This window comes from Brachyhypopomus gauderio, chromosome 3 (assembly GCF_052324685.1).
Source record: "Brachyhypopomus gauderio isolate BG-103 chromosome 3, BGAUD_0.2, whole genome shotgun sequence".
NCBI classification, from domain to species: Eukaryota; Metazoa; Chordata; class Actinopteri; order Gymnotiformes; family Hypopomidae; genus Brachyhypopomus; species Brachyhypopomus gauderio.
The window spans coordinates 1507511-1519042 of record NC_135213.1 but is presented as its reverse complement, the minus strand read 5'-3'; the positions used below and the strand labels follow the sequence as shown (position 1 = coordinate 1519042).

The 11532-nt window shown below is 46.6% G+C and overlaps 2 protein-coding genes across 3 annotated transcripts; one reads left to right on the top strand and one right to left on the bottom strand.

The window, feature by feature from the left end:
- Nucleotides 1-73: 73 nt before the first annotated feature.
- Nucleotides 74-4023, bottom strand: pgam5 (PGAM family member 5, serine/threonine protein phosphatase, mitochondrial). 2 transcript variants are annotated; one of them, XM_076998843.1, is made up of 6 exons: nt 3491-4023; nt 2896-3062; nt 2580-2705; nt 2398-2486; nt 1313-1443; nt 74-1026 (listed from the first exon to the last, which is right to left on the bottom strand). In XM_076998843.1, exons 1-6 carry the CDS (start codon nt 3721-3723, stop codon nt 876-878), a joined length of 897 nt encoding a protein of 298 aa, XP_076854958.1. In that variant the 5' UTR covers nt 3724-4023; the 3' UTR covers nt 74-875. The 2 variants fall into 2 exon arrangements, with proteins under 2 accessions (XP_076854958.1, XP_076854957.1); XM_076998842.1 differs by having other exon boundaries at nt 1313-1446; nt 3491-4022.
- A 248-nt stretch (nt 4024-4271) lies between these two features.
- poli (polymerase (DNA directed) iota) lies at nt 4272-11382 on the top strand. The gene is made up of 11 exons (XM_076998841.1): nt 4272-4287; nt 4592-4775; nt 5055-5159; nt 5267-5431; nt 5708-5851; nt 6283-6519; nt 6957-7135; nt 7278-7369; nt 7737-7870; nt 9640-9842; nt 10316-11382. Exons 2-11 carry the CDS (start codon nt 4712-4714, stop codon nt 11147-11149), a joined length of 2157 nt encoding a protein of 718 aa, XP_076854956.1. The 5' UTR covers nt 4272-4287; nt 4592-4711; the 3' UTR covers nt 11150-11382.
- Nucleotides 11383-11532: the final 150 nt, after the last annotated feature.

Here is an 11532-nt window from a genome sequence, read left to right as displayed (position 1 = left end):
TTGACCTGAAGAACATCTGGGATTTGAGCATGTTAAATGCGGTTTATTTCTGGGTAAAATGAATAACCAAAAATACTGAACACATTTTTAATCATATCAAAATCAAACCGCACAGACATCACTGAGTTCACAGCAATCATTTAGAACAAGTACACGTAATATCACAATGCCATCCTTTTCTCACATTTCTCAAGTGCTTTAATAAAATCTTTGATTGCAAGGTGTAAAATATCGGAAAACATTCACAAACGTTCAGGTAAATGGTGCCCCAGAGAGACACCACCAACCTCTCATCAAGGCCTCTGAAATGTGCGTAAAACACCCTGAAAAACACCTGTTCTGCGCTACAAGAGACCGAGGTGCTTTGTGTAGGGACAACGGCATCGCTAATAACATGGAGATCATGCTGGTTATTCATATGGCGGCTATTTGACATTTTAATGGAGAATAAACACTTGCTGGTGTCACTCTCTCCACATTTTGCAACAACACGTCCAGACAAGGGGGGGGGGGGGGGGGTTCAAGGCCCGGTGCTGATACCGGCCCAGAACTAGCAAAACACCCCATAACAGCAACACACGGAACATTTACTTTTAAAGACACTTGGGGAGAAGGAGCAGCAGGTCAAGGCCTCTTCAGACGCCAGCACCTTCCAGAGAAATGTTTCACATTCCACATACACGTAGTACTCGTAATTTAGTCATGCAGTGATTTGGGTCGACGTAAGTGTGTGCTTCATTTAAAAATTACAATTGAAATGCATTACACGTATAGCTCGTTTTTTTTCTTCAAAGTTTCTAGAAATGTACAGCAAGTTTACGGTCCTGCTGTCTGCTTCGAGGCGCAGCGATTGGTCAGCAGGGCGGGGCTGTGGATCAGGTGCGGGTGACCTTGTCCGGGGGCATGAAGCCCGAGTCTCCGAGTGCACGCAGCGCCACACGGCCGCTGGGCCGGATCGTCAGCCAGGTGATGCTACCGTTGTTCAGGCCCAGGCGCAGCCATCCCTCAGGGGGGAACTGCAGCGCTCTGAAACACATGACCACACACACACACACACACACAGCACAGTCGCACACACAAGAGGATTACACCCACCCACATGGAACACAACGCTTTCATGATCCCCAAGTCTTTTCAATAACGTCACCGGTTTCATACAGTAATTACACAAAGCGGTACAATTTTCTATGACTTCAGAAGAGTGTACCGGTTTTGTCCAACACAAAAGCATGAACATACAGCTGCTTAAAGGCACAGATCTGCTTTAGCGCCCTGACCACGTGCGTGTCACGACACACACACAAACACACACCTGCACACAAAATAGCGGATGACGTTAGCGTGACAGACGATGATCTCATAGCTGTCGTCCTTCTGCTTTGGCTCTGCTCTGTGGATGTAGCGCCGGAAGGCCGCCTCGATGCGTGCGCTGTCCTCGTGGTACTGCTGGAAGTGGCACACAGGATCACACGCGGCGGTGCACGTCTGCGTGACACTCTCCCAACTCACACGTGTGCAGTGTAGAGCGAGTTACATTAAAAATGTGGCTGCGAAGTTGCAGATTACTATACAAAAGTGTACCACAGCTATAGTGAAGCAGTCCTTCAGAAACGTGCAGCTAGCCACGTGAGAAGCTTCACGACACCACTTTCACTGCAGTGACCTATGGTTGTGGCTTATGTACATCTCTTCTGCACTCAAACACTTTGTTGTCCTAAACAACTTGGTCTGAACAACTAAATAGACCCGGCTACGTAGCCTCACATATGTAATATTTACTGTTCCACACAGTACATCTTCAAGATTGCTGCACTTACTGAACAATAAAGCCCATTAAGTTAATGCATTTTTTTAAAGATCAGCACTACCACTTTGATGCTGAGAAATGTGGTTAAACTAACAGGTTCGCTAGATGTGACATTACTGTTCAGCAATCTCCCAAACCTAAACAGCAGGTGCACGAGCTGGTATGAGACTTAAATCTCAACATGCGTGTCATTCGGTGTCAAATCACCAGGCGTCAACATCAATTCCACCACCTCAACCACTGGACAAGCTGTAGAAGAGCACGCAAACTGATGTCAACTGCGTCTGAAATAAAACTTGGTGTTTGATGTGAACAACACAGACAGAAATGTCCAGACGGTGTCATCACTGTGGTTCTTCTGCTGTGATTCATCTGTGGCAGGTGGTGTTGACATGGCCTTTCCTGAGGTGATTTGACCAGAAATGACGCATGTTTCTCAGCTCTTGTGTAGGAGCGTGTGTATAACAGATGTATAACAGGTGGGTAAATGGGGTGTGTAAACAGTTGTATTAAACGTGTATAAACAGGTGTGTAACAGGTGTGAAGCAGGTTTATGAACAGATGTACCAGACATCAGATAGAGCACTAACCACAGCGTCGGGCTTCCAGTGGCTCACAGGAGGTACAGGTTCTATGGGTGCCCCTTCTCGCAGTAAATCACAGCTTACCAGGTCCACTCCTCCACACACACACACACACACACTTTAGAATCACGCACTGTAACATCGGTATTATGGAGGACAGTGCGTGGTGACGTCGGCCCCGTCCTCACCAGGCAGGAACTTGCTGATGATGCTGGCCGTCTCAGTGGCGCGGGCCATGCTGGAATGGATCATCACGTCGTAACGGATCCCTAGTGCTGCCAGCCTCTGGCCCGTCAGCTCAGCCTGCTCACGACCTGCAACACAGCGCAGTTCTCACGTGGCGCACGTGAGCGGAATGCACTCGAAATGGAACACCGAGCTCAGTCAAACAGAACACGGAGTGCACTCAAATGACACTCAAACTCGTCAAATATTCAGAGAGTTCAAACTCAAAGAAAAGCAAAGACAGTGACTAATAAATCATTCTGCCGTCTGCTCCTGTACCTAGAGCAGTGAGGGTTTTCTCGCGGTCTCCGTTGCCGTTGAGGTTGTACTGGGAGTGTCTGATGAGGAAGATGTGACGTGTTGCTGTGGGTTTGTTGTTCTCTGCGTCAGAGCCATTCTCCTCTTTGCTTCTCTCTTTCCTCCTCGGGCTGGAGTTTGGGTCCCGCCTGCAGAGAGAGAGAGAGGGGGACAGCACGTCAAACCTCTGCTCTCTCCTCTTTAGTACGCGGGTCTTCACACCTGTGTCTCCAGGCTGTCAATGTGAGGAGCTTCACCCCAGAAGCTCACATCCTGTCAGCCACTGAGAAGCTGGATGGAGTCAGAACAGGTTGGTTCATCCATCTCTCCCTCCCTCTCATGCAGTCTCCCATGATATATTTCAAGTCTCCTGGCACAAAGGGCCAGTGTAAACACAAACAAAAGTGAGCAACTAAACACAAATCTCTTCCTTACTCAATGGCAGAACTGAGTCACGTTTTTCGCGTAGAACATAACCGGCCCCTACAGTAATAGCTACACGTGTAAACACAGGAAACACAAGAAAGTTGGAGACGAGGAGACAGAAGCAGATCTTTATCACGGGCACGACACGTACTTATCCCAGTTGTTATCCCAGCCGTATCCGCTAGACTGCACACTGTGGTTCCCCGAAGCCCACGACGCCGGCTGCGCGGCGTGAAGCACACTGACCGCCGCCGTGAGCCAGCGCCGCTCGCCCAGTTTATCGCCCGAATAACCGCGCGATTCAGCCGCCACCGCGGCGCAAACTAAAACCGCAGACCCACCGGCAAACCCACACACCAGCCCGACAGCCCTCCGGAAAGACATGTCGACGTTTAGACGCAGCTAGGCGGTGAAGCGGTCTTCACTAGTCACCGAGACGATGCCGCCGTTTCTTGGGAGGGGGACTAGCTAGACACACTCAATGACGCACGGCGTATCGCCTTTCTGGTTCCTCTGTGTGAACTAATCAAATACGAGCCTTAAATGACCAAGAATCGTACTCAACGTCCACAGTTATTTGTTTACTGGACGTGGAACGGCGTCTAAACTAAAACTTCCAACGGTGGCTAGCTAGCAAACAACGAGAATAATTAGCTAGCCACCAAAATGTCCGCTACAAAACCAAAATAAAAGTCCTTTGCCGTGTCCCAGAAATTCAAATAATTCGGCCAGCAGAAAAGAGGACATCACTGCATGTAATCTGGAAACAGTAAACCTAAAACACAATTTCGAGATAGCTGTAATGTTCTAGTGGGTGAGTGCGGTGAGTTGTAGATAAAGACGGACAAAGATTTTGAGGTAGTAAAAATCTGCAGTGTAGTACAGAAGATTTATAGAGAAAGGTTTCTGACAGAGCTTCTGAAGTCCCAGAAGGTGCTTACAGATTATGTAAGAAAAAGTAGATGTTTAAGTCATAATATTAATTCCATTGGGATCTATGGAATAGCAACATCTAGCAATGTAAACAGCCACTGGAAACTTCAAATATTTAATTCATTTGGTCTAAGGTGTTCAACAAAATGATCAGCAACCTTTCTATTGGTTTCTTCAAAGTAAAACTGATTTATTTATTTTAAGAGATACAACATGCAACTCCTGCAGTGATACACGAGGCTGAATGGCCGATAAATTACCCTGTGGTTATTTCAGTGTCTGTGTTGTGTAGACGATATAATCCCCTCCACCCCAATAGGTGGCGCTAACACCAGAGACTCAACACTACGCGTCTACCTACGAGGGAAAACTCTATAGCTGTTTTTCTTCGTGTATGTTTTTGTATGGGTTAACCTGAAAAGTTTCGGTAAATAACACCATGGACACAGATGAGGAAGGGGAGAATGACTGTGACATTAGTGCAGACTTGCTCGATGTGTCAGGTATGGATGCTCTTAGCTGTTCATGGAGACAGGACTTTGTGTGGTGTATGTTTCTGCACGCACGGGTGTTACATTACATGCACCTTCTGATGTTAGGAATGTACTGTACTGTACTTATGTTAGAAACCAGGGAAAAAAGTTTTTAATTATGTTTGACCGAGATATGGGAGTGGAGAAATAGTGACTGCTGTCAATACTGTAGTATCCGAAAGAAAATGAGTACTGTAGCGAAAAACTATGAGAAGCGCATCATGATGGCGACGTGTTGTGTCGTTTCAGGGTGCAGTGCTGCAGATCACAGAGTGGTCCTTCACTTTGACCTGGACTGCTACTACGCTCAAGTGGAGATGATCCGGAACCCAGCCCTGCGGACCAAACCCCTAGGTGACGTTGTCCTCACAGTGAAGGGGTGGTTGCTTCTAGACCACACCATGACAGGAGTGGTGAACCCACAGGCTTTCACAACAGTCCGGGTGTGCGTCTTCTTTCAGGAGTCCAACAGAAGTACATCATCGTCACCTGCAACTACCTGGCGAGAGAGCTCGGTGTTACTAAGCTGATGTTGGTGAAGGATGCTCTGGAGAAATGTCCTAATTTGGTCATCGTTAAGGGAGAGGACCTCACCTGCTACAGAGAGATGTCGTACCAGGTCACAGGTATTCTGAACCAGTGCTGTAGGATCAAAAACCGCATGCTATGCTGTTCAAAATCAAACGTTTCAGTGTACAACATGACCTGTGAATTGTCACCCTCACACAAATGACAGTGTTCTGAGGCAGCATTAGTAACGTTACAGTGCTGGACGTCGTAACATTTAGAACACTACTCTCCCAAACATCCTGTCAGCACCTCAGGACATCAGGGGCTGCGACTAATGTTTAAAATGTTGATGTGCAAAGCATAAACATAACCCTGGTTGTGTTTGTGCTTAGAGCTTCTGATGTCGTACTGCCACCTCGTGGAGAGGCTGGGCTTTGATGAGAATTTTGTAGACGCTACAGAGATGGTGGAGAACAGGATCAAAGACACAGACATGTCCAGTCTCTCATTTGTGGGTCACGTCTACAAGCATGATGGTAAGCCAACACTCAGCAGAGGACCCCAATGATACGTAACACTAACGACACCCAAGCACTCGTTAAAACACCAAACGCACTAATGTAACACTAATGTAATTTGTAACACTGATAACAGATATTAGTCATACATAACCTAAATAATGTTGTAATTCTAACAACATGCAAATTAGTGTAAAATGGAACTCAAATGTTTCTGAAATATTGGTGTTTTTGAGCAATTTTTATACTATATATATCATACTGTACAGAACCCAGTGTTATAACCACCCAGTTGAGCTGTTTAGTTCGGGTCATATGTATCAGACATTTGAGTGCTGGTGTGGGATCAGCTCAGCTAGGTCTGTGTGTTTATAATGGTATGGGCCAGACTGCTGTGACCTGATCCTGGGTCAGCTCTCCTGCTGTATGCTGTATGGTGTTTCCTACAGCATCAGCGGTGGACGTGCAGGAGCACGCTCGCTTGGCCCTGGGCTCCGTCATAGCCTCTGAACTGCGGGAGGCGCTACATAGCAAACTGGGTCTCACCTCCTGCGCTGGAATCGCTAGTAACAAGCTGCTGGCCAAGCTGATATCAGGCACGTTTAAACCCAACCAGCAGACGGCGCTGTTGCCCCAGAGCACAGCCGAACTGATGAGCAGCCTGTCCGGACCCGGCAAAGTGCCTGGTAGGTGCCTACACACAGGAGGATAAAATGGCGCGACCTGGTGCTTCCACTCATTACAGAAACCACAACACGCGTTATAATTCTATATTTAATCATGTATTTATATACAAGTAAAATATATACGTAGATCTGCTGCTGTCCCCACTACGTAGTCTGTAGTCTGTTGACTGACTGTACCACAGTCCTGCACCCTGTGGGCACTGTGGGTTGGGTGTGTGAACACGTGGAGTGACCCTGTGACCCTGTAACACCACATGACCAAGTCTCTGGGAGACTTTAGTGGGCTCTCTTAATGTGGAGAATAAATATCAGATTTGATAGTACATAAAAAATTGTTACATATAGAGCAATTCAAAAAGTGGGATGGTACACAAAGCTCTGTTTACTTCCACTTTCTCTTCACTACAACACACTGCAGTTAGTACTGTGTCTGTCAGGAATCGGCTACAGGACGGCTGAGAAGCTGAAGGCTCTGGGTGTGATGAGCATCCCTGCCCTGCAGGGGGCACCGCTGCACCAGCTGGTGCGTGAGTTCGGGGACGCCACGGCCAAACGCATCCAGAGCCTCGCTTATGGCACTGACCCCTCACCTGTGACCCCTGCAGGTCCTCCACAGGTAACAACACCTGGGGACTCCTGATGGACGTTCGAAGTGGGGGTGGAGTTGAAGTGTTCTACTCACAAATATTAGGGAGGAACGGGGGTGGTGGTGTGGGGTGGTCTTCAGCTCCTATGTGATCTGGATTCTGCTGTTTCAGTCGCTAAGCGATGAGGACTCCTTCAGGAAGATCTCCACGGTGATGGAAGTAGAGAGCAAAGTCAGAGAACTGCTCAGCTGCTTGACCGAGAGGTGAGTGACATCACATCATCCTAGTAATACACACACACACACACACACAGAGACAAACACTCTCACTGTCCTAGTGAGAGACAGACACACACACACACACACACACTATCCTAATGAGACACTCACACCATCCTAGTAATACACACACCATCCTAGTGAGATACGCATCGTCCTAATGAGACACACACACACTGTCCTAGCAAGACACACACATATACTCCCCAATACACGGTACTAATGAGACATACACACACTCAACCATCCTAGAAGACTTATCAAATGCATCTCCTGGGGGAAAATGTTGTCTAAAAAATGTCTAAAAAACAAAAAAATCCAATATATTCTGTGTGTGTTTGTCTGTTGCTAGGATGCAAAAAGACGGTAGGCTGCCTCAGACGCTGAGACTCACCCTGAGACGAAGCACAGCAGTGAATCGCTGGTTCTGTCGGGAGAGCAGACAGTGTCCCATACCCCACCACACCGCACGCAGGGTTCTAACTGGTACACACACACACACACACAGTGTCCCATACCCCACCACACAGCACGCAGGGTTATAACTGGTACACACACACACACACACACAGTGTCCCATACCCCACCACACCGCACGCAGGGTTAGAACTGGTACACACGTGCACACAAACACACACCAAACACACACACACACACACTGTCCCCTAGCCCAGTTCAGGACGGATCCAGAGATCGTTGTGTGTGTACTAGGGGTGTATTCAACTAAGGATTTTCATAGTCGAATCTGATTCGTCAGCTTTTCCCTTTAGTCGACTAATAGTCGAATCGGGTTTATTTTTTATTTAGAGCACCTTAAACGGGATCCCGTTCTCATTCAGGACTTTTTTCCTCTTCAAAGTAAAAACCTAAAACACTCAGATAAATGAATAAACACGGTAGGTTGGCTTTATTCAGCTTTTATTTATTTACTTATTTATTTTTTTAATGAAACATTAGAGAACATTAACCGTCAGTGCGCATTGCGCATATCGAACTGTCAGACAGGCACTGTGCAAAAAGTCAAAAATATTTTAAATAAAATATGCCTGCCTGAAAATATTAAAAAATTGCCACACAACAGCAAAATCATACAAGGAAAGGTTCAAGTAACGGGGTTTAAAAGCAAACAACAAAAAATGTTTAGGCTATAGGCCTACTTGCCGAGACGCACCGCGGCGAGACGAGACGACACGACTGAAACGACAAACGTTTTTTTTTTTCGCCTTAAGCTGGGCGTACACTGTGCGATTTTTGGCCCATTTTCAGCCGATTTTTCACTCGTGCGACTATTTTTCGATCGGGCCGAGTTTCGGCTCAATCGCGTGTCGTGCATCGTATAGTTTACACAGGTAAACGAGGAGCGATTCACACCTCACGACCAACTCCCGATCAGAAATCGCAGCGTCGCAAGAATATCAAACATGTTTGAAATTCAAATCGCTCCTCGTGAGATCGCATGAGAGCGTCGGGTCGTATAGTGTGAGTATATGAATCGTGAGCTGTGAACTTTTAAACCCTGCGATTTAGTCGTACAGTTTGAGCTGGAGCTGAGTACACGATTTAAAATATCGTACAGTGTACGCCCAGCTTTACGCGTTTTAAATGGTATGCCATGTTGATTGTTGTCGTGCGAAATGAAAGACGTTGATGACATAACTTGCACTTTACTTTGTTTGATTCATCTTTGTTTTTCAAAATACTTTTGAAGGTTTTTAGTAGCCATTATAATCTCGTCAGATGCTGCGCGTATTCTGTAGCGTGTTCAGCTCCGCTCGTTTGGATTGTGCAACAGCAGGGTGTGATTTATTGATGTGTAGTAAGGAAGATGCCTATTGTTAATGCGCAAACATAATTTTTAAATATTTATTAACAGAAATTAGTATGATTTTATATGACAAAAGGTTATATACAACGAAAACAAAGACATTTCATGTAACAACTAATGCTTAGCTGCATCCTTGGGCACCCCCATGCAGTTAGAATGGTACATTCGACTATGACGTTCATAGTCGACTAGGGGGTATAATCGACTCTAGTCGAATTAGCGACTATTGCAGGTCACCCCTAGTGTGTACTGTGTCAATTTTTTTATGGATGTTAGAAGGATTCATGAAGATGCATGTGGGGAAGTAAATTGCCATTTTTAATTCAGTATTCCATTAAATGACAGATCTGATTGTTTTGGTGACTGTGATAATAGTCGTTGTGTTCTCTATTTATTCTCGTTGACTTCTTTGTTTATTTTTCTGTTTTAGGGGGCACTGAGGCAGTGCCTGAGCTGGTTTCCATGGTAATGAGGCTGTTCCACAGACTGGTGGATGTGGGGGAGGGATTCCACCTGACGCTGCTGAATGTGTGTTTCACTAACCTGCAGAATAAGAGCACAGGAAGGAATGCCATCAGCTCCTACTTCACACACACACCGCTCAGAGCAGCACACACCTCTACACAGGCCCAGGTGAGCCACCACACACACACACACACACATACACACACACACACACACACACACACATCCACCACTCACTGCAACACACATACACACAGGTGCAGATGAGCCACCATACACACTCACAAACTGCAACATGCACGCAAGATATATCATACACACAACCCATTCAACATGCAGTTTCACACAAGAGCAGTTGAGTCACCACACACACACACTACCCACGGCAACACATACTTCCACACAGGAGCAGGTGATAGTTCTCACACACACACAATCACTCAGGCCCACAGCAAAAGTAACTAATTACAGGTTTTTTTAAGCTTCATGTAAATATTTTTAAAATGAATAAATTGTTTAATAAAGCATGGTGAGGTTTTCTGCTGTGTACAGACATACACAATTAGAGGAGCTCACACTCGAGGCCTTAATGACCCTACACGACGTCTCTCATCCTGATTCTTATGGTTTTGATTCTTCAGGAAACAGTTGGAGCTGTGAGCACCCCCGACACTCCACTGAGCCACACCCAAACTGGAGCCATGTGTGGTGTAAATAACACACAGATTACAGAACTTCTCCAACACACACCCCTCTCTTCATCACTCTCTTCACCATCATCATCATCACTAAGACAGACATCCCTGTCCCAAGCAGTCCAGGCAGAGTCACCTGTATCTCCCTTGCAACCGGTTCTAGAACACTCTGATGAGAAGAGAGTGGACACTGGAGACTCTAGACCAGCCAGTGTTCTAGAAAAGAGGAAGAGTTCTGACCTTCCACCCCATATTGACCCGGACGTGTTCAGAGAGCTTCCTGAGCATATCCAGAAGGAGCTGCTGGCCAGTTTCTGGACTGCAGGTTCTGTTCCAGGAGATTCTACAGGTGCACAGGGTTCAGCCTACACCCAGCACTTTACAGAGAGGGTCACGGCTCACCTGAACCAACAAGGGGTTTCGCAATGCGGTGAATCCAGTGTGAGTCACACAGACATGGCACACAATGATGACTTCAGCACAGGGCATGCCCAGAATGAGCTCTGTGGGGAAGGTCAGAGGTCAAAGGAGGAGCTTTCTGCAGGTTGTCCCGTGACTCAGGTTGGACACCCTGACGTCCCTACTAATGTGGACCCCCGCATCTTCTCCGAGCTTCCACCAGATGTACAGGCAGAGCTGCTAGCAGACTGGAAACAACGCAAACCCATGCTCAAAGTCCCCTCCAAACTCGCTAGCAAGCACGCGGTGGCGCGTGGGGGAAGGCCTGCCCCCAAGGGCTCTCAGAGCAACAGTCTGCTGAAATATTTCAAACCCAGCTGATGATGAGCTGAACCGGGGTGCCGTCCCTCGTCCCTGGCTGACGCATTTAGCGGGCTCACTCTGCAGAGTCGCGAGTTTGGTCCAGTGAGCAGGTGTCCTGTATATGTTCTGTCTTGTGTCTTGTTGGCTTTGACGTTCTCAGAAATCGGACCATGCTTGTTTGCATCACTTCGACACCCAAACTCACTTTTTGAGTGTAAAAGAGAATACCATATATATTTTGTTTTTTTTCTTTTTATAATAAAATAAACATGTATTTTGGAAAAAAAAATCTGATTCATTTATCTAACAGGAAAGGAAATTTAAATTGAATACCAACACACTGAATAGTTTTTAAGCCCTCGCCCCGCCCCGCATCATCACGTGACCATACTCACCTGGTA

Bases quoted from the DNA above. Each gene is read 5' to 3' on its own strand.
- pgam5 (XM_076998842.1), bottom strand. From the start codon at position 3,723: ATGTCTTTCCGGAGGGCTGTCGGGCTGGTGTGTGGGTTTGCCGGTGGG. The intron at 3,063-3,490 runs GTACGTGTCGTG...CTCTCTCTGCAG, and splicing joins TGGGATAACAACTGGGATAA to GCGGGACCCAAACTCCAGCC. The intron at 1,027-1,312 runs GTGTGTGTTTGT...CATGTGTTTCAG, and splicing joins ATCCGCTATTTTGTGTGCAG to AGCGCTGCAGTTCCCCCCTG.
- poli (XM_076998841.1), top strand. From the start codon at position 4,712: ATGGACACAGATGAGGAAGGGGAGAATGACTGTGACATTAGTGCAGAC. The intron at 7,370-7,736 runs GTGAGTGACATC...GTCTGTTGCTAG, and splicing joins CTCAGCTGCTTGACCGAGAG to GATGCAAAAAGACGGTAGGC. The intron at 7,871-9,639 runs GTACACACACAC...TTTCTGTTTTAG, and splicing joins CGCACGCAGGGTTCTAACTG to GGGGCACTGAGGCAGTGCCT.